The 22500-nt window shown below is 50.9% G+C and overlaps 1 protein-coding gene across 9 annotated transcripts in view; it reads left to right on the forward strand.

Moving 5' to 3' along the window:
- caska (calcium/calmodulin-dependent serine protein kinase a) overlaps positions 1 to 22500 on the forward strand; it is a 152907-nt gene that overhangs the window by 38020 nt on the left and 92387 nt on the right. For all 9 annotated transcript variants that reach the window (XM_077001368.1, XM_077001370.1, XM_077001367.1 and 6 more), the window contains exon 2: positions 10215 to 10327. In XM_077001368.1, coding sequence (XP_076857483.1) covers positions 10215 to 10327 — 113 coding nt within the window. The remainder of the gene's footprint in view (positions 1 to 10214; positions 10328 to 22500) is intronic.

The following is a 22500-nucleotide window of genomic DNA, read 5'->3' on the forward strand; positions in this document are numbered from 1 at the left end:
TCAGACCTAGATGAATGACTTCACTGTGGAAAGGAAGGTTGGTTTGGTGTCAAACTTTCAGAATTGATATGTATTAAAAAAAAACATTTTGACAGCACCAGTGGGCCTGTGCGTTTAAAGCCGGATCCGTCAACAGCTCAGCAGACTGGGTAGAGTGTGTGTGAGGTCTGCTCCTCCCTCACACACTCCGTCATGCCGGATCTGTCTGTGTGATGCTTGTGTGTCTCCACCCGCCCCTACGCCCCACGCCGCCTTCAGAGCGTCTGCCACGGGGCTGCTGGGGAAAATGTCAGGCGTTTAATTGAATTTGTAGATAACCGCAGGATCCAATTTGGCTGATAATCGTGAGCGTGACGTGTGACGCACATGAAAGTGACATTTTGCAGAGCGGGTCGCTGGGACGCCGTCACCTGTCCCAGCACCGCTGTGTGGGAGGAGACACACTGCAACCCACGGCACTTCTCATGCGCGCACAGAACGCGCACCGGCACACGCACACCCACGGCGCACGCACGCACGGCGCACGCACGCACGGCACACGCACGCACGGCACACACACGCACGGAGCACGCACGGAACACACTCTGCCATAAGGTCAGCATTATTATTATACTTGATTCATGCCAGTTCGCATTATGTTTCTGTAAGCTGGAGGTATATTAGTACTGTTTCCTCTTTGGGAACTGCGTGGAAAGCTAATCCCAGGTGCCGCTGGGTTTCAGTCACGCATCAGGGCATCGGTGGCATCCATCAGGTAGTAAGGCCCACCTACCCGACCCTCGACCTCTGTGAGCGGCACCTTAGGGGTGCCAGTGTCAGACAGGCCGTCCTTTAGGTCTTCTGCCCTGTAAGATCTCGTCTCCTCGACCTCTGCCAACCACGCCTGGCCAGACCTCCTCCAACCACCTGGCCACTGCACTGGACCCGGGGGGGTCGCTGAAGACATCGCGTCCGTCCTGTCGAAAGTTCAGAGCTGCTCTCGGATAACCTACAGGCTGAGATCACTCGCTCCTGTTCGGCTGGGGGAGAAAGGTCTTCACAGGCCGCGGTGCAGGCGAGGGCCTCGTGTTTTGGTGTGCTGCCATTAATGTCTGGAAGGAGAAGGAGAGGAAAGGCGGTGACATTAGAGTGTCAATTGAGCAACCAACCGACAGAAGTCTTTACGATGCCTAATGAATATTCATGAAGGACATGCTTCGCGTGGTGCTAATTTCAGCTATACTGCAGACACACACACACACACATTCACACACTCATTTACTCACACACCCATTGCTATTCATCATTTATCACCGGGGATCCCTTATTGCATTATTGATTTTCTAAAGCTTGAGTATGTACAGCAGGCTGACAGAGTTAACCCCTGATACGACCTTCCGTCTCATACAACCAATCACTCAATGTTTCTCACACACACACACACACACACACACACACACACACACACACACACACACCACTTCCGCTTGCTTTGACACTCAACAGTGTAATCCCATCAGCAGGTGTGCCCTTAGCTCCTGCTCACAGAGGCGGGTCGTCGGGTCAGAGCGGAACACACCTGGAGGATCCGGAGAGCAGTTAGCAGTGCGTGGGCAGATCGCTCGGCGGGTGGTGCCCGTGCAGGTGGGGGGGGCGGGGCCGTGCAGGTGGGGGGGGGGGGGGGGGGGTGGTGGTCCACAGCAGATGGCTGCGTGGAGCCCTCTTCATTAGCCCACGCTCTGCTAGTTTAATGTGTTAGCGCGCCTGACATCATGCTAATGCTTTTGGGTAGCCAGTGTCGGTGAGCAGGGCAGAGTTCCTAAAGCTGAGATCTTCTCAGCTCCAGTTAAAGTAGGTACTTCCACATTCTCTTGGGGGCTCTCAGAGTTCAGCACTTGTTCCTCCCACTGGTGCTGCAGGAGACGCTCGCTACCAAGCAGACACTCTACGGGGGTGGGCGTCTTCTAGTGGGGACGTCTTACTGGAGGAGTTAAGCCGTCAAATCCGTAACAAAAGTTCTTAAGAGGCGCAAATTTCCTGAAAAGGATCATGAACGGGTTGAACTGTGGAGGACGGATATAAAAGTCTTCAAGAATCTTTCTTTAAATATCGTGATATACTCCTATATGTGGCGATAAGGGTTTCTACTGTAGCTCATGGCAGGGTGTGATGTCTGGTCAGTGGCGTGTTTTAAAAGCGTCCTAACCAAACTGCAGAACAGTGTTTGATACGAAGTCTTTCCACAGTACCCCTCCTCCCTGGGTGTCCTGGACCTTATTGCTAATCAGAACCTTTACTCCCCCACGGTGCCCGAACCAGCCGCCTGCGTGGTCCGTGGACGCTGGCGGTTCTGGTCCAGTGTGGCAGGAGCAGGCACAGTCTGCATTGTACTGCTCTCCTCTGGAGGTGTGTGGAGAAGGGGGCGGAGCCAGACCCATGGCCTCACATCACCGTGGAGACCTGCTGCTGGTTTCCGTCGTTCTCTTCTAGAATGTTCTCAAAGCGTTGAGCATCAGTCCTTACTGCAGCGCAGCTCGGTACTGGGGATGGCACTGGGGATGGTACTGGGGATGGCACTGGGAATGGCACTGGGGATGGCACTGGGAATGGTACTGGGGACCTTGCCGTTGTTCATCTTCCTCTTCCTCCTTATCTGTCTGTCTGTCTGCCTGTCTGTCTGCCTGTCTGTCTTTCCTGTCTGCCTCTCCTTGTCCCCTTCCTGCTCCAAAGTGAGAAATTACACTGTGTGGCTCTTCCATCCTCCCAACACCCCCCCCCCCCCCCCCTCGCTGCTGCAGCTTTACCCCCCGCACCGCCTGTGCCCCAACCGCACCCCCCACCACCACCACCACCACCACCCACCCCAACACCGCCCACCCCAGAGGTAGTGGCGGACGGCTGGCACAGCTACGAGATGTGGCAGCTGCTTCCAATAAAGACCTGCCACCACCAGCTGCCCTCCACGGGCATCAGCAGGCTGTGGAGTGGAGCTGGCCACAGAACCGGGCACGCTGGGGGGGGGGGGGTGGGGGGGGGGGGGGGGGGGGGGGGGGATGAATTGGGATGAGGCAGGAACTAATTAGCTGCCTTTGATGCTGGTTGGAAACACCTGTAGGGTTCGGTCAAAGGGAAACGGATCGAAACCAGGAAGATGATGATGATGATGATGATGATGGTGACGGTGTTGCAGGTTCATGCCAGTTGCTGGCCTTCCTTGCACAGAGGAATGCTCCATCCACGTCTGCAGACAGTGTTGTCTGGCTGTGTCTCTGCTGAGTGGGTCTTGTATCTTGTATCTGCTGCTGTAGCTCAGAGCAGGAGCAGCCCAGCTCTGTCCTGCAGCTCTGTCCTGCAGCTCTGTCCTGCAGCTCTGCCCTGCAGCTCTGTCCTGCAGCTCTGTCCCACCGCGGAGACACCTTGGCTCCTGTGGACCTGATCACAGCCTTAACACTCCTGTCCCTTCAACAACTGTGTGGGTGTGTGGGCTATGGATTTTCATTCTTTTTTGTGTGTGCGCTGGGACTTATTTCCCTTTAGACAGCACAGGCAGGTTTTGTCTCTGTCATTTTGGTTTAAATGAAAGTTCCTGGGAGTGAGAACGGGAGGTAAACTGCGTGGGAGACACTGCTACTCCTGCTGCTAAAACGTCCTTGAGTGGCGTGGACGTGTCCTTGAGTGGCGTGGACGTGTCCTGGGCCAGCGGTCACGCACCAGACGCGTCTAGACGCCCGGTCCACTCGGGGTCAGCATGACTGTAGCCAGCCGACGTCTACAAATCTGTCGGTCTACAAATACGTTTACAAATCTCTGCCATTCTGGGCTTAGTGTGGGTTAATGAGCTGCTGATGGCCCGTGCTGGGATGATGCCCAGAATGGGGCTTGGACCTAGTCCCATACTCAGTACAGGTTTAGTCAGTTAGGCTAAATGCAGCACTGCCATTGGCTTAGTGGGCGGTACCACTGTTTATGACCTCATACACTTTTCAAATGTGACCTTACATTGTAGTACACCAGTAGCTGAGTATGGTCGCCCTAAACACAGGACAGTTGCTTAATCAATGGGCGTGTTTAACCTGCTGTGATTGGATGTTCAGCTGAGCTGGACCCCTGGCTACACCCCTCTATGGTGCCACACCCCTCTGAGGTGGAGGTCGACCCTGGCCCCACCCCATTTTGGTGTAGAGGTACTGGTCCTGTCTGCTATGATGGAGGAGAATGTTGTACGCTTCCAAAGAAGGTCAGAGGCAACCCTTCTGGTGATGTAGATAACATGCTGAAGAGAGAAGAGAGAGAGAGAGAGAGAGAGGATGAGAGAGAGAGAGAAGAGAGAGAGAGAGGAGAGAGAGAGAGAGAGAGAGAGAGAGAGATGAGAGAGAGAGGGAGAGATATTGCACTGGTGATGGTACAGGAGTAGGGCTGCACGATGAATCGTATTTTTATCGTTATCGCGATGTGAAGTTTCACGATAAACACATCGAAAGAGCCACGATAACTCCTTGAATAACAGCAAACTCAAATTGCATTATCCTCGTCCAGCAATAGAGGGAGCTATTCGCGCTGCAGACTATGATCACGTGACGTAAGTAGGCAAGAGGCAGAGTGAGGTGAACACGCTCATCAGACACGCAATTTGGTTTAAGCCTGGTTTACACTTGATGCAGCGCGAGGGTCCGCAAGGCGAAAATAACGTAATCACGGTGGCTTCGCCCGTGCGCGATGGTCTCGCGCGCTGTCGATTCACGAGGTCGTGCACCTCTCGAATTTTGTAAGTTCGCGCGCGCCGCGTCTCAGCGCAATGAGAACAGTCATATTTGCCGGGTTCATACACCTATACAAGGTGGAATTAAAGCACTTGTACGTCACTTTCAAGGTCCATTTCAATAATTCCCAGCTCGTTAAACTTAATTGAGATAAATATTTATACATATACTCTAAATGATTCGAAATAATTCGCTTTTTTTATCACATTATTTAATGGTTGTTTATTTTCAAAACGCCCAATCTTAACGTCTTCACGTTCTCTCATGTTTCGTCCTGGAATTACAAGAGGCTCGTATTTGTTAATGTAATTACAAGAGAATTGTTCAGTCAGACAGATATTTGTTGTGAAACGAAGTAGTTACAATTTCAAGTACTTTAGCCTAAATTCCAGCACTTTTCAAACCTGATACACAAAGCAACATTAAAATTGGTCAGGTAAATGTTCATTCCCCTGTATTTGAGGGGTGTTTTTTCTATACTACTAGGCCTACATATCGTTTCGGACAACACTGCAAAGAATGTGACACGGCAAGATTAAACGCTTCCGTCGTTCGCGGAGGTTTACGCGAGGTGTGCGGAGTCGCGCTACAGTCACTCGTGAAAGTATAAACCTAGATTGAATCTATTGTTGAATAAACCTGCAAAATATTTGGAATTATCCTGGATTCATTACACAGTAAAAAAAAAACGAATTAACGTGCTGCTGTTCAGAGAGACACTACATCTCTGTATTTTAATCTTAATTTATCGTGGTTCACATCGATATCGGGATATTCAACAATGTTATCGCACATCGTAATTCTAGTCCATATCGTGCACCCCTATACGGGAGTGTGTTGTTGTGTGTGTCAGGCGGGTGGTGTGTGTGTCAGGCGGGTGGTGTTGTGTGTCAGGCGGGTGGTGTTGTGTGTCAGGCGGGTGGTGTTGTGTGTCAGGCGGGTGGTGTGGTGTGTCAGGCGGGTGGTGTGGTGTGTCAGGCGGGTGGTGTGGTGTGTCAGGCGGGTGGTGTGGTGTGTCAGGCGGGTGGTGTGGTGTGTCAGGCGGGTGGTGTGGTGTGTCAGGCTGGTGGTGTGGTGTGTCAGGCTGGTGGTGTGGTGTGTCAGGCTGGTGGTGTGGTGTGTCAGGCTGGTGGTGTTGTGTGTCAGGCTGGTGGTGTTGTGTGTCAGGCTGGTGGTGTTGTGTGTCAGGCTGGTGGTGTTGTGTGTCAGGCTGGTGGTGTTGTGTGTCAGGCGGGCGGCGTTGTGTGTCAGGCGGGTGGTGTGGTGTGTGTCAGGCGGGTGGTGTGGTGTGTGTCAGGCGGGCGGTGTGGTGTGTCAGGCTGGTGGTGTGGTGTGTCAGGCTGGTGGTGTGGTGTGTCAGGCTGGTGGTGTGTCAGGCTGGTGGTGTTGTGTGTCAGGCTGGTGGTGTTGTGTGTCAGGCTGGTGGTGTTGTGTGTCAGGCGGGCGGCGTTGTGTGTCAGGCGGGCGGCGTTGTGTGTCAGGCGGGCGGCGTTGTGTGTCAGGCGGGCGGCGTTGTGTGTGTCAGGCGGGCGGTGTGGTGTGTGTCAGGCGGGTGGTGTGGTGTGTGTCAGGCGGGCGGCGTGTGTGTGTCAGGCGGGCGGCGTGTGTGTGTCAGGCGGGCGGTCGAGGAGCTGAGACGTGACAATTGAATGAGTCCTGAGGGAAATCTGCAGCTGTGTGTGGAGATGGTTTATTAGTGCTGTTGATCTCATGTTTTGAAGGTGCATGTTTGTGTGTGTGTGTGTGTACATACGCAGCCATGTGCGTACAGGGGTGTTTGGGCTGGTGTGTTTATTTTGGTGTGTACACATATATTACATTGTGGAGTCGTGTGCTTTATGGGCTCACGTCAGGTCTCCATTGAATTGACCCTGTAAAGCTCAGCGTCTGGTGAAGGCCTGCTCTGTGTTGGTGCGTGAGAAGGCGAGTAGCGTCATCAGACCGGGGCTTCCCGCTGCCCGGCTCCGCCCCCCAACCGCACGCTTCCTCCCCACTCGGTGCAGGCTCCGCCCTCCACCTGCAGTGCGTTGTACGGCTGGAGCTCAAACCCCGCCCCCGCAGTGGAGTTAAACTCTGCAGAGCTGTATGTTTTACTTGGAGACCGGCGGCTGTCACGCTTGAAGAGCACGATCGATTGGCACAGTTGTACTAAGAGACATGAGAGAAGCTCACATCTTCATACCTGTCAGTAGCCGCACAGGGTTTTGTGGAATCCAAAGGAAATTAGTGAAGAATTAAATTAGTGAAACTGTGTGTGTGCACTTGTGTGAAACTCCTGAGCTTTACGGAGTGTTTGCGGTTTGTGGTGTTGCAGCCGTATATCGGCTGCAGGATCAGCGCTATCAGAAATACAGCAATGTCACTCCTCCCAGTCTCCTCTCTTTGGTTTCTCTCTCTCTCTCCGTCTCGTTCCTGTCTCGCTGAGAAAGGCCTTTATGTCTCGTTACGACAGTTGCGGCCGAGGCCCCGACGCGTCCGCAGTAAAGCGCGTGACATTTACGGTATAGGCAACCGGCCGTGATGAACGTCTGTTGTCCGGTGCAGAGCTGCGTGCCGTAAATCAAAGACTTGCTGGTGTGGCCACGCTGGGGGGGGGGCTTTATTAGGGCTTGTACTTCCTTTAACAGGCAGGATTACATATCTCACCTGCTTAGGCTGTGTGTGTGTGTGTGTGTGTGTGTGTGTGTGTGTGTGTGTGTGTGTGTGTGTGTGTGTGTGTGTGTGTGTGTCCGGTGCGGGGGCACACGCCCCTGGATGCCAAACTCCAGCCTCCCTGACGTCTCCAATGGGACATTATCCTTCCGCCACCGTTCCGTTGATCACACGGGACAGGCGTGAGAGTCCGGGTGCACCTGGTCCTCCACGCCCTGCACACTAGCTATTCTGACTCACTCTCTCACACACACACACACACACACACACACACACACACACACACTGCCGAGCTCTCGGCCTGCGTGCAGCTGCTCTCCTCCAGTGCTTCCTGCCTGGTGCTCCAGAGCGCCGCTCCTCTCTGCTCCTGTATCCGCACACCAGCTGTGGGCTGTAGGCTCGCTGCCCGGCTCCTTCTGTCTCGCCTCCTTTTTATGGAGGACAAACGTCTTCTTTAAGGCGGTGAGGACTCGGGGCTTCATCCCCTCCCCCGCCTGCTCCTGAGATGTTCCACCAGAGTCTCCACAGCCGTTCCTTCTGGTGTCGGGACACTCCATCGAGGGGCTCGGTGTGCCGTGCAGCCAGCCGGCCTGGGACAGGCACTCTGCTCTCTGCGGTTGGCCGAACGCCATCCGAGCTCCGGTCTGCACACGCTGTCGCCCCACGCTTGACTCCGCCTCTCTGGGGCGTTTCTGTTGTACCAGCACTCAGCTGTGTGTATGACTGACATAACTGAACCAAACAGCACAACTGATAGAAAATGGTCCATGAAGAGTTGATCAATTTTGCCTGTCCCTTGATTGTCTTCCAGGTGTGTGTGTGTGTGTGTGTGTGTGTGTGTGTGTGAACTCACATTCCCTCTTCTTTTGCTCTCCTTTTCCTTGTGTCTTTTCTCAGAACATTAACTTCTCCCAGAGACCATGAGTCACTTGACTTCCATTAAACTTTTCTGTAACACCATAAGTTGAGTGTTTTCGTTTGAAGGCCTTTCTGCTCGGTGACCTTTTGTATTTCTACGACCTCGTACTTCTATTCAAACTCTTTCCATTATATTTATTTTCACACAAACATGTACAGTTCGGCAGGCTCAGTGTTTCACACACTCACACACTGTATGTAGGTGGCAGCACACACACCCATCCCCACTACTGATGTTTATTGTGCATATACAATTGAAATGGAAGCCTTGGTCTGCACACACATACGTGAACACACACACACACACACACACACACACACACACACACACACACACACACACACACACACACACACACACACACACACACACAAACGAATTTGAGAACAGACCCAGGAGCAGAGCTGGGGGCTGGTGGTGTGGGGGACTCCATCTGAGTGGTTGTTTGGGGTTGTTTGTGGTGACTTGTTGACCCGTGTCTGAGGCGCTGATGGAGATGACTGTAGTGAGAGAACGTGCCCATCAACACCCAAAACATTTAATATGAGGGCAGCCATTCATCAAAACTAAACAAATAGAAATCCCATTTCTCTCTCTCTCTCTCTCTCCCTCATTCACACACACACACACACACACACACACACACACACACACACACACACACACACACACACACACACACACACACACACACACACGTGCATGCACAGCCATGTAACCTGAACGTATCCCATAGCCTGTAGCCACTAGCATCTTTTCTCTAAGCCAGTAGAGGTGGAGGCCAGTGCGCTCAGACCACCTTTCAGCCTTCAGACTCCTGACTCTACTGGAACCGGAGAGGTACACTAATCCCTCCCTCTCTCCATCTCTCTCTCTCCCTCCCACCCTTCTTCTCTCTCCCCTCCTTCCTCCCTCTTTCCCTCCCGCCCTTCTTTTCTCTCTCCACCTCCCTCCCTCCCTCCCTCCCTCTCTGCCCTGTCGCTGTATCTATCCCTCCATTCAGAAGGAGGTCACCTCCCTCCTCTCCAGTGTTCAGGTTTGTTCTGTGTCTCTGGAGAACCGTGTGTTGTCGAGTCTCGTGTCACATCGCCACCTGCTTCCTCGTGTGCTAAAAATAGCCCCTTCCAGCACACAGTGCTCCACCCAGGCCCCGCTCCACCCGCCTCTCCACCCTGCTGCACCGCCATCCCCACCTCATCCACCCCTCCACCCCTCCACTCATCCAGCAGCGGTTGGAGTGATGGCTCTCTTATTCATGGCTGATTCAGACATGTTGGTTACTCACATCTGCATGTCTGGTCCCTGCTGGCTACATGTTGAAAGGAGGAGAGGAGAGAGAGAGGAGAGGAGAGAGAGAGGAGAGGAGAGAGGGAGAGAGAGAGAGATATGCAGAAATCCAGCAAGCAAGAGTGTGTTTATGAAATACATAAATAATAAAAATGTTATTACAGGTGTTTACTGCAATTTCTGGTCACATTTTTACTTGTATTGTTTAGTTGCTCCTCGTGACCTTTTATATGTTCATCAACATGCCCTCGTGCTGAGGAAATGTGTGTGTGTGTGTGTGTGTGTGTGTGTGTGTGTGTGTGTGTGTGTGTGTGTGTGTGTGTGTGTGTGTGTGTGTGTGTGTGGTTGTGGGCCCTCATCCCAAGGCTCTAGCACCTGTTGATCACTTCACAGAATGATGGTGGGGGCGCCAGCTCCACATAAACGCAGCGTTTGTTTGGACTCCCCACTTAAGATCCTCTATGGGGTCGTTTCCCGGATTCGGATCACGGTGCGGCTCCTGCCCGACGCCCCCTGAGGCCCCGCAGGGGCTGAGCTGGAACAGCATATGGAAAGTCAAGAGCTGGCAGATCCTAACCATGTGTGTGTGTGTGTGTGTGTGTGTGTTTCTCCTTCAGGGGGCCATTCAGCGTGGTGAGAAGATGCATCAACAGAGAGAACGGCCAGCAGTTTGCGGTGAAGATCGTGGACGTGGCCAAGTTCACTTCCAGTCCAGGTCTCAGCACAGAGGGTGAGACAAACACACTCTTATTCTTTACAGAAGAGGGTGAGACAAACACACTTTTATGCTTTACAGAAGAGGATGAGACATACACACTCTTATTCTTTACAGAAGAGGGTGAGACATACACACTCTTATTCTTTACAGAAGAGGGTGAGACATGCACACTCTTATTCTTTACAGAAGAGGGGGAGACATACACACTCTTATTCTTTACAGAAGAGGGTGAGACATGCACACTCTTATTCTTTACAGAAGAGGGTGAGACATACACACTCTTATTCTTTACAGAAGAGGGTGAGACATACACACTCTTATTCTTTACAGAAGAGGGTGAGACATGCACACTCTTATTCTTTACAGAAGAGGGGGAGACATACACACTCTTATTCTTTACAGAAGAGGGTGAGACATGCACACTCTTATTCTTTACAGAAGAGGGGGAGACATACACACTCTTATTCTTTACAGAAGAGGGTGAGACATGCACACTCTTATTCTTTACAGAAGAGGGTGAGACATGCACACTCTTATTCTTTACAGAAGAGGGGGAGACATACACACTCTTATTCTTTACAGAAGAGGGTGAGACATGCACACTCTTATTCTTTACAGAAGAGGGTGAGACATGCACACTCTTATTCTTTACAGAAGAGGGTGAGACATGCACACTCTTATTCTTTACAGAAGAGGATGAGACATACACACTCTTATTCTTTACAGAAGAGGGTGAGACATGCACACTCTTATTCTTTACAGAAGAGGGTGAGACATGCACACTCTTATTCTTTACAGAAGAGGGTGAGACATGCACACTCTTATTCTTTACAGAAGAGGGGGAGACATGCACACTCTTATTCTTTACAGAAGAGGGTGAGACAAACACACTCTTATTCTTTACAGAAGAGGGTGAGACATGCACTCTCTTATTCTTTACAGAAGAGGGTGAGACATACACACTCTTATGCTTTACAGAAGAGGGTGAGACATACACACTCATGCTTTACAGAAGAGGGTGAGACATACACACTCTTATTCTTTACAGAAGAGGGTGAGACATACACACTCTTATTCTTTACAGAAGAGGGTGAGACATACACACTCTTATTCTTTACAGAAGAGGGTGAGACACACACTCTTTGTGTTTTGATCGGACTGCCACTGGTCTGTCACTGATATATTTTATGAAGGCAAAGTTTTATGTTTAGACCAAGAATAACACACAGCATACTTCACATCACAGTGGCGTGTGTGCATGTGGGCTGATTTAGCACCCTGTTGTGTTATAGATGTGGGGGCTCAGAGCTCTGTGATGTTCTTCAGCTGCAGGTGGTGTAGCATTGGGATTGAGCTGAGCTCTTCAGAGAGGCTGTGAGGGAAGTTAACTGACCTGCTGATCAACACAAGATCAGAGAGAGAGACCTCCAGGGGGGGAGACCTCCAGAGCAGAGAGAGAGAGAGAGAGAGAGAGAGAGAGAGAGAGAGAGAGAGAGAGAGAGAGAGAGAGAGAGAGAGAGAGAGAGACCTCCAGGGGTGAGACCTGGAGAGCAGAGAGAGAGAGAGAGAGAGAGAGAGAGAGAGAGACCTACAGGGGTGAGAGCAGAGAGAGAGAGAGAGAGAGAGAGAGAGAGAGAGAGAGAGAGAGAGAGAGAGAGAGAGAGAGAGAGAGAGAGAGAGAGAGAGAGAGAGAGAGAGAGAGAGAGAGAGAGAGAGAGAGAGAGAGAGAGAGAGAGAGAGAGAGAGAGAGAGAGAGAGAGAGAGACCTACAGGGGTGAGTCCTATACCCAGCTATGGAGTACGCTGCATGTGTGGCAGCAGGCTGGATGTAATGACATCCAAGAGTGATGGAGGTGTGTGTGTGTGTGTGTGCGTCTGTGTGTGTGTAACTGTGTGTGTGAAAGAGGCACCACACAAAACACGCACACTGGAAGAAACGAGGTTCTGTGTATCAGAGCTGCTCGAGCTTTTGTTCGTCCATATTGCAATATTGGCCTCTGTTGTGTTGATATCAGACGCTTGCAGTAAATGAGTTCGCCAGTAAATCACAGTTTATTGTCTTCTTTGAATGTGCCGACCAATGGGAGATATCCAGAGTGTTTGGTGCACTGTGCATATTAAACAGAAGCACATGATCACAAGCCAATACTTTGGTCTAAACATTTCAGGCCACATGACTAGCCATATAGTAGTCGTAGTGCTTGTAATTATTATAGCTATATGATCTTGATCAGACCCTGTGTGTAAGAGGGGAAGTGTGTGTGTGTGTGTGTGTGTGTGTGTGTGTGTGTGTGTGTGTGTGTGTGCGTGTGCGTGTGCGTGTGCGTGTTTGCGTGTGTGTGTGTCTGACCTGCTGGGCCTCTGTGTTAATTCCACTACTGTATATTGTGACCTTGGACATCTATCACACTAGCAGATACCATGATGATGATAATAACCATCACTATAATAACTATCATCATAGTAGTAGTATTGCTAGCTGTAGTAGTAACGTGTTAAATGTCTAAAGCACCTGTCACGTATCCCATGATGCTGTGTAAGCTGAATGGTACGCCTGAACACGGCCCTTGGCTTCATCATGTTTACGGTCCTTACAGGCTGTGTTTTTGTGTAATGCGCTTGATTTATCTTTTGCGTTGGGATCGTTCTTCCCCTTACAGGCTGCTGGTGGCTGGGTTGTGTAATAACGCCCAGTCATGCCAGTGTCTGTCTGAAACAGACTTGGTGTAGTTCATAAGAATCCATCGACCCCCCCGTACAGTCGCACAGATGGTTTTTTCTGAGTGAGTGGAGGATCACTCAGCACTTCAGGCCAGCCCCAACTCCTGCGGTGAAGTGGGACAGAGTCTGGAGCTGGGCGTGGCGAGCTGGGCGTGGCGAGCTGGGCGTGGTCATCCTCGCTCTCCGTGACCGAGGACTCCGGATGTTCTCTGAGGCAGAATGAAGCGCTGGGAAACGGTCTGGAATGTTCCGACGCCCTCGCCGGACGCACAGCGCCGGGCGAACAGAGGCTCTCTTTCTTGCTGCGGCCTGACCGTATCCTGACCGCCGGCGTTCAGCGCGCGGCCCTCTGTGCTGCATGTGGCCGTGTGGGGCGAGGCCCAGAGCAGTAATCAAGTCCCACGCACCCTCGTTGACCTGGCCGGTTTCCTGCTGACCACCCAGGCCCAGGGAGACACACACAGACTCTGTATGGACTTCCTGAACCTCTACCCCTGCTCAGCAGAGTAGCCACCCATTAAATTACTTGGCCAAGTGCCAAGATCCTCACTGGAGGTGTGTCCTTAAAGAGTGCTGCCCCCTTCAGATTCAGGGTGGGATCTTTTTTGTTTCTTTCCCTCTAATGTGTGATTTCTCTCTTCAAGTTCTCTTCAAGATCTTTGCACAGAGGAATCCTTCCAGAGGAAGAGGTCAGTCTGTTATTATGAACAGGGTAAACTTTCTCTTGTCCATGTTTGTTCTCTTAGAGCAGATGAAACGGCATAACTGGGTGTGTTTCCACATACAGCATTGGGCAGAATCTTTGAAACATGACTGTGATGACCGTGTGTGTGTGTGCGCCTGTGCTCGTGCTCCCAGGGTTATGAACCCATGATTTGGGTGGTGTTAGAACCTTATACCACCTGGTGAGTGCCAGCAGGACATCAGTGCACAAGCCAAGAAGAAATACATTTTTGTTGTTGTTGTTTTGGGGTTGCCATTTCCCAGTTAAGCGTTTATTCCCAGTGTCTCCGATCACTGGGTAGTGACCTTACCACTGGGTAGTGACCGCTGAGCCCTGTGTGATGGTGCGTTGGCAAACGCATTCCCCCCACGTGCTCACAGACTTCATACATATCCATACACACGCGCATTTCACTGCAGCTCACGACTGAAACATTTAACCTTCATCACCCCTTTCCTTCAGTTTCCCCTACACCTTTCAGTATTCCCTGTTGTCTCGGTAAGTCTTCATTAGCAGATGGTCTAAATGATTCATTAGCGCTAATAAGCACCCTCTCTACGGCAGTGCCGCTGTCTGTGTGGTTGGGGCTAGGAGCCCTGGGTCTGCCCGTAACCCCCCCTAAGGGGGCCTCAGAACTGCAGATGGAGAGGCGGGTTCCCACACGCACCGGTGGGCCCACCGCATACCTGCCCGCCTACGAAGACTCTGCCAGTTTGAACATTCACCTCCATAGTAAGCTTTTCCCCTCGGTTGTGTTGTTGGGCCTCTTCTGGAGTGCTTTCCAATGGTTGGCATGTTTATGGTGGTGCTTGACCAAGGCTCTACAGGGTCCCGCCGAGTTCAGGTCTTCAGGCATCCAACAAGCAGGAGGGCCCTAAACGAAGAGAAGTGAACCCACCATGTAAACCCAGCGAACAAAACAGCCACGGCTTCCTCTGAACGGCCACCCCTCTGCTGTTCTTCGATCTTCTCCGTGTGATGTGTGGAGGTTCACCCCATTCCCCCTCCGCCAGGTTTAGGGGGTTGAGCTCCACCCGCCTTCCTCCACATCGGCTCATCTTCTCATCCGATCACAGGTGCCGGGATCACGGCCCCCCATACACCCTCGTATTTGATGCCTCTGCTTTCTGTGCAGTGACAAAACCAGTTTCTGTTTACTTCTTTTTTTCTTCTAATGTTTCGAATAAGCCCAAGAGGGGGAAACGAGGCCCAGAGTCGATAGCCTGGGCCCTTCGTGGTCAATTCATCAGGCCGAGTTGACAGAAGTGCGGGAACGTAGTGCGCTTCATCAGGAAACACCGTCCTCTGCCCTCTCGTAGGAACGTTCTCATCATCTGGTTGTCTGTAGTGCTGCTGTATGTTCTCTGCACCTCCCTTTGCACATATGCCACCATCAGATTTCATACTGGCTCATATTGTGTAACATACCAGATGCCTGGCGTGTTCTCCAGTCACAGTGTGGGCTAATAATCAGTGAATATGTGCTGTGAGCGGTGGGCGTCTCCATGTGCAGCCCAGAGAGAGCTGTTAGCAGAGCACTGGTCCTTGGTCTTACGCTCCTGTGAGCCTAGCAGTACTCCAACCTCCTGCCTCAGTCCACTGCCTGAACATCACCGGGCCTCGGATCAGGAGGGCAGAAGCTGACACTACGCCTATCCGGGAGAGGGCTCGTCTGGGACGGGGCCCATCCAGGAAGGATATATGTCCCAGCACACAGAACCGCTGGTTCTAGATATCTCCCAGCACACAGAACCGCTGGTTCTAGATATCTCCCATCACACAGAACCGCTGGTTCCAGATATCTCCCAGCACACAGACGGCTGGTTCTAGATATCTACCAGCACACAGACGGCTGGTTTTAGATATCTCCCAGCACACAGACGGCTGGTTCTAGATATCTCCCAGCACACAGACGGCTGGTTCTAGATATCTCCCAGCGTCAGTGCCTCCCTGTGTGGCAGTTCTCATGTTTGCAGCGGCATTTTAATGCACATGTGCAGGAGCGCTTGTGACACTGGGGTGTGTGTTGAGGACGTTCTCTGGCCCTCTCACCACCGTGCGCGTGGGCCATGGCTCGTCTTGGAGGATGACAGAAGATGTCTCGAGTGTGCGAGAATGACGAGCATTTCATCCTGCGGTCTGCCCACCTCGAGCTCCGCTGCTGCGAATCTGTGAGTAGAGTGAAGTTCCACTCTACATCTGTAGAGCTGTGAAACCACGAACTCTTCAGAACCGCTCCAGATCGCCGATTCAGATCTCAGTTTAAACAGCACAGTCCTCTCTCAAAAAGGTGGATCTTCTTTCCCCGAACAGAAGGTATGAGATCCAACTTCCCTTTTGCTCTTTCTCTTCCCATTCCACTTCTCCTATCACAGCAGAGGTGATCGGCGTGTGGTTATACGACTGGTCGCTCCAGCACTGGGACATCTCTCCCACGCCCCTGTCACAACAGCCGCTCCCCAGGGCTGCGTGTTAATGCAGGGTGCAGGGAACACAATAGACCAGGTACTCTAATCCTCACACACATGGGTGATTGACTTGTGTTCATACCTTGAGTTAAAACCTTGAGTTCCTAATTGCGTTTCTTGTTTATGCATTTTCCGTGACTGATCCCTGTTTTGGTTGTATTGCTGTCAGTGCTGGTTTTGGCTCTTGAATTGTTCCACTTCTGAGTACTGCTTGTTGTCATAAATGTGAAAGCAGTGGCATCCAAACATCCCTCTGATTCATTCATGGCAATGTACAGTTATTCTGTAGAGAATGTGCAAGTCCTCCACAACACTCATAGTTAAAAATTATAAATATAAAAACTATGACGGCAGGTTAGAGGAGTCGTGTCGTTAGTCGCGTCCTGACCAGACGAGACCCATCGTTCACCTCTCGTGTGAAAGGCCTGCTGTGGTGTGGGTGGTGTGGGTGGTGTGGGTGCTGTAGCTGCATAGATCCTTGTTCAGGTCCTCAAGATCTCGGTCACTGCAGTCAGAGGGGCAGCTGGGTCCTCCGTGGACTCCAGGATCTGGACGTGTCCCCAGCCTGGACTCCTGCTGAGCTCCCAGCTGTCCTGCGTGCTCATGCCTGTGGGGGGGCGGGGCGTGGGGCGGGGTCTATATGAGCGGCCCATATGGGCCCACGGCGGGTCTGTACCTGGAGTCTGGCTTGGTGGTGGTGGTGGTGTGTAGGATCTGCTCAGAGGGGTTCCTCTACCCATCCACAGCCTTCTCACGTATCCTGCGCTCACCTGCCTGGTACTCCTGGTCATATCCACTTTAACAGAACTGTGTATGCTTTTAAATGCTACTGAATATTTAAAATATTAAATGTGAATATTTAAATCGAATAAAAAAGTCTTGGTTCCTCAAGGTTTCTTCCTCATGCCCTTAGGGAGTTTTTCCTTGCAACTGTCGCCCTTGGCTTGCTCACTGGGGGCTAGGACTTGGACACTTGTAAAGCTGCTTTGTGACAGCTGTTGTAAAAAGCGCTATATAATTAAAATTTGATTTGATTTGAAAATATCAGTCAAATTGGAGGTGGGTGTGTCTTTTTTTTCCCAGCAGAATGTTTTGCCTGAGTGAACCTAAACATGGCAGCATGCTGTCTTGGCAAACTGTGAGACTCTCACTGTGGAAGTTCTCAGAGTCCTGACTAGAACAGTAAACACTGAATGACTCACACAATAAACCTGTGTGTTTTCTCCAACATGAGCAATGACATTTCGTGTGTGTGTGTGTGTGTAAGTCAACCCTCAGGGCCTTCCTTACATTTAATGATGCCTTGCAAGAGATCACGAAGTCCTATAAAGCTTGTCTAGGCTCTAAAACCTTCTCCTATGGTTTGTCTTCTGGCGAGCAGAGCTGTCATGGGTCTGGCCTCTCACCCCGCCCTTCCCCACCCCCACCTCCTCTAGTCTGGCTCCGTCATGGCCCTAACACAGTCAGCCGCTCACAACACTACAAAGAGACTGAGAGAATGAACAGCGCTGACGCCATACCTAAATCTGTTTGGTGCCTGAGCGTTCGGCAGGTCCTGCCAGAGAGGAGCTGTCTGCCCATCTGAGCGTGCCCACCACTCGGAGTGTGCCCACCACTCGGAGTGTGCTGAGTCTGGGAGGAGGAACTCCAAGACTCTGCTGTAGCCCACCGAGAGAGATGGAGAGGGAGAGATGGAGAGAGAGAGAGGGAGAGCTCCATCCGTCCTCCACCCGCCTCGTTCACAGTCACTTCTTCTTCATGTAGACCTTCATCCAGAAGACCCGCCATCTCCATGTCCAGCTCTCTCCCCCTCTACGTCTGATCTTCCCCCTGAACATCTCCTCTTCATGCCTGGCACACACTGGACAGCCTTTTACTGGTGTGTGTGTGCGTGTGTGTGTGTGTGTGGGGGGGGGGGGGGGGGGGGGTGTAAAGTCTGGCCATTACAATACTGATAGGTTAGAAGAATGGCCAGGCTTTTCTGTGCAAATAATCAGGCTATGTATATAGAAATATAACAAACACAGGGGGTGAGTGGGATGAAGAAAAAAGACCAGTATGTTTAAGAACCCTCCCAGTTCTCCTGCAGCATTATTCAATAGTGACATGATGCGCACACACACACACACACACACACACCCTCTCCACCTTGCTCATCCCTCTCTCTCTCTCTCTTTCGTGCTCTCTCATTATTCTCATAGGTCTTCATTTATCTCTGCTTACTTACTCGAACCCTAGATGGAAGTTACTGTGTGATTCAGATGCAGCATAAATCATGTCGGGGTTCTGCCTCCCCGTCCTCACACCTCCGGGTCTCGGAGCCGGGACGTATTCTCAGTTAGTGCCGTATGGGACCCTTCTAACCACTGTGCGAGTTCTGTTAGGGCTGCGTGGTATTTCACTACGCGTCGTGAACGCCGTTACAACACAGACATCGCAAAAAGCTGCCCTGCTCAAACATTTAACAATTTCCAGGCTTTTTTTTGTTTTGTCTTCTGTGTTGTGAGCCATGTGACCAATCACAGGCGTGTCACAGGAGTTTCGTGTGTGTGTGTGTGTGTGTGTGTGTGTGTGTGTAGTCAAACACATGTAAATCGTTTTGGATAAAAGCAGTCTTTAGCTACAGGTTCCAGGCTGCCAGTGTTAAGCACACTGCCAGCATGTGTTACACAGAAGGTCTGGTGAGTGTTCCTCTGAACACACGTGGAACTGCCTCCCACAACCACCCCTCACCTTCCTCTTCCTCTTCCTCTTACCTCTCAGCTCCCGTTTGCCAATAAGACCTATTCTATTGGTCACCCTGTTTGAACGGGCGGAGCCTGGAGTGTGATTGGAGCGTCCAGACCTGACCCAGCCCTTCGTTAACACGCTGACGGGTTGTCTTGTTGTAGCTAGGGGAAACGACTACAACAACAGCCACCACGGACGGTTCCAGGACAGTCGAAGGTCTGCAGGTGGACGCAGGCGGAGTCGGTCGGCCGAGCACGGCTCGTCCGCAGTGCTGTGCTTACCATCATGGTTCGCATTCCTGAACACACCCAGCATATTAGAGAGCGTACCTTAGCTGTGAATTCCAGCATGGCCTCGCTGTGCTGTTGACCGCTCGAGACCCGCGGGTCTGGCCCGTGGTCATACTGCTCTTTTGACGGCTTCTTTCATGACGGGAGCTGTTGTGAGACGGTGCGTGTTTGGGTGGTCTGAGGTGCGTCTCGTCTGCCGTGTTGCCACAGGTCATAGCTGGCATTCCAGTACTGTCTCATTCACTTAGAAGTGCTAAACACTACAAGCCACACACACCTACCTCCCTCTCTCTATTCGTCTCTTTCTCTCCCCCTCATCCCTTCTTTTCTTCTCCTCCTTCATGCAAATCTGGCGTTCAAACCGACACACACAGGTAAGGCAGGGCAGGACTGTGGGGATGGTGGGAGGATAGCGGTGTGTGTTGGCGTGTGTGTTGGTGTGTGTTGGTGTGTGTGTGTGTGTGTGTTGGTGTGTGTGTGTGTGTGTGTTGGTGTGTGTGTGTGTGTGTGTGTTGGCGTGTGTGTTGGTGTGTGTGTTGGCGTGTGTGTTGGTGTGTGTGTTGGCGTGTGTTGGTGTGTGTGTTGGTGTGTGTGTTGGTGTGTGTTGGTGTGTGTGTTGGTGTGTGTGTTGGTGTGTGTGTTGGCGTGTGTGTTGGCGTGTGTGTTGGTGTGTGTGTGTGTGTTGGTGTGTGTTGGCATGTGTGTGTGTGTGTGTTGGCGTGTGTGTTGGCGTGTGTGTTGGTGTGTGTGTGTGTTGGTGTGTGTGTGTGTTGGTGTGTGTGTTGGTGTGTGTGTTGGCGTGTGTGTTGGTGTGTGTGTTGGTGTGTGTGTTGGTGTGTGTGTTGGCGTGTGTGTTGGCGTGTGTGTTGGTGTGTGTGTTGGTGTGTGTGTTGGTGTGTGTGTTGGTGTGTGTGTTGGCGTGTGTGTTGGCGTGTGTGTTGGCGTGTGTGTTGGTGTGTGTGTGTGTGTTGGTGTGTGTTGGCATGTGTGTGTGTGTGTGTTGGCGTGTGTGTTGGCGTGTGTGTTGGTGTGTGTGTGTGTTGGTGTGTGTGTGTGTTGGTGTGTGTGTTGGCGTGTGTGTGTGTTGGCGTGTGTTGGTGTGTGTGTTGGCGTGTGTTCTTCTGTCAGGGAGGATGAGAGCGAGTGTTCAGGTGCTGGATGTGAGCCTTCAGCTCTCACTGCACCAAGTCGTCCTTCTTATCACTCTGAAAAATGACTGCAGCCCTTCCTGGGATTGTGTGTGTTTGTACTTTTTGAAGACAAAACTGTCCTACCTCTGTGTGGAAAAAAATAAAACTGGAGGAGACCCTACCAGCACCAGCAAAATGGACCCGTGGAAGAGCTTTTTACTACATCTACATGTTGGGGACAGGGTTACACATGAGCTAATGTGATGGTAGGTTGTATAAATATGTGTGTGTGTGTAAAAATGTAAATGATATTCATTCTGCCAGTCCACGAAGTCCTTGTGTGGAATCTAAACATTTTTCTTATATGTGTCTTAAAGACACAGCAACAGAAACATCCTGTTTCATTCAAACCGATAGAGAGGTTGGAAATGGCAGCTTTTGCAGCATACAAAAACGTACAAATATTGTTGACTTGGAGGCTAGTTCATCCACTGGGTGGCCATCTTGGCTGTGACGGAGGTGAGCCCCATGGCAGTGCTGGGTGACGTAACACACACCGCCACCAGCGCTCACCCCCACCCACGAAACGCAGCAGTGTGAGAGCATCCCTGGGGGGGGGGCTGTCCGGAGGGACAGACACGACTCATTAAAAGCTTTTATCATCTGTAGGAATCTGTTTTAAAAGCACATTAAAGGCTGTTCCGCCCCCAGAGCAGTAAATCAGGTCTGAACCCAATGGGTGATGAGCTTTGAATAAAGGATGGGGTCAGAGCGTTAATCACAGGGCCAGTGTCTCTCTTTATGCATTATCAATATCCCATGATTCAGCAGACGGGTCTTATAAACGGCCTCTTCCAGCCTTTTGTAACCGTGTGACTCACAGACAGAAAAGACAAAATGGGCAAAAGCTTTTGCTTCTTTAACATCCTGAACGGTTTAGGCCACTGGCTTTAGTTTAGCGGACGTAGAGCGTTTTTTGCACTTCAGTGCGATATTTAAGTGGCAGCGCTTTCTAGTGGCTTGGTAAAACGAGAATGCTTTGTTATTCAAGCTGCAGCTTTTCACAAACATTAAAAGGAGAAGCTGTTTTGTCATTAGCGTATGTTAGCGCTGTACGCTCGGCTGAGGTTCGACACGGCGAAGCGGTGTAGTGAACACCTGAGCAGTTCCTGAGCAGCACAGGTGTGTTGAAGGACTGGTGTCCTTCATCTGAAATGGGTCACCATGGCCACGGGTTAAAAGTAGTGATGACCACATCATCCATCAACCAATCACCAACCATCCAATCATTTTTCCCAGAAATTGTGACCAAAATGGTCTCCTGTGTGAAAGTGGAGCACTTTGTGGCTTGGATGCTGTCTGTTTCCTGAGTGGTCTGACAACATCAGTAGACACATGATCTTATAGGTGACATGTTTCATATCTCCAATACAGATTTTTCACAGAGGTATTTTCAGAATTGTAATGATGGAGGCTTTATTTCATTGTCAGTGTTGAAAGGATTATACATACATCGTGTTATGATGGCTGTTAATTGCTTTGCATAATAAAAATTTGGTGAAATGTGCTAATGTGCTAAATTGTTTCAGAAAAGATAATTGCAAAACAGCTTAGATGCATTGGAATTAGTTAGATGATGTCTTTCCAGTGTGAATGTGCATGTGGGCAAGCAGACAAATGTGTGTGTGTGTGTGTGTGTGTGTGTGTGTGTGTGTGTGTGTGTGTGTGTGTGTACACGTGTGTGTATGCATGCCTATAAACCTGCAGGAGAAATGTGTTGAATTCAGGAGGATAAGACCTGTAGATACAGTACAAAGAATATAGATTGTCTTAATCAGAATTTTAAAGCTGTTTCTGAATACAGCACTTCAGTGGTTTAGGGGAAAGTAAGTTTAATGGTTTTCACATGCAAATCCTCAAGTGTGATTTGTTTGAGACACTGGGCTGCATTCACTGTCTCCAGTCCAGTTGAACAGTGGTGCAATGGTGCGCCGTTGTCCCTCATGACTATTTCAATACCCTGTTTGTGTTCCACTAATGTTATCATGAAATTAAGGTCATTAAGCATGTGCTCATTCTTAGGGCGGATGAGTTCGGACAGGGGTACGGGCAGAGTTTTCTG

The sequence above is a fragment of the Brachyhypopomus gauderio genome, chromosome 4 (genome assembly GCF_052324685.1).
Source record: "Brachyhypopomus gauderio isolate BG-103 chromosome 4, BGAUD_0.2, whole genome shotgun sequence".
NCBI lineage: Eukaryota > Metazoa > Chordata > Actinopteri > Gymnotiformes > Hypopomidae > Brachyhypopomus > Brachyhypopomus gauderio.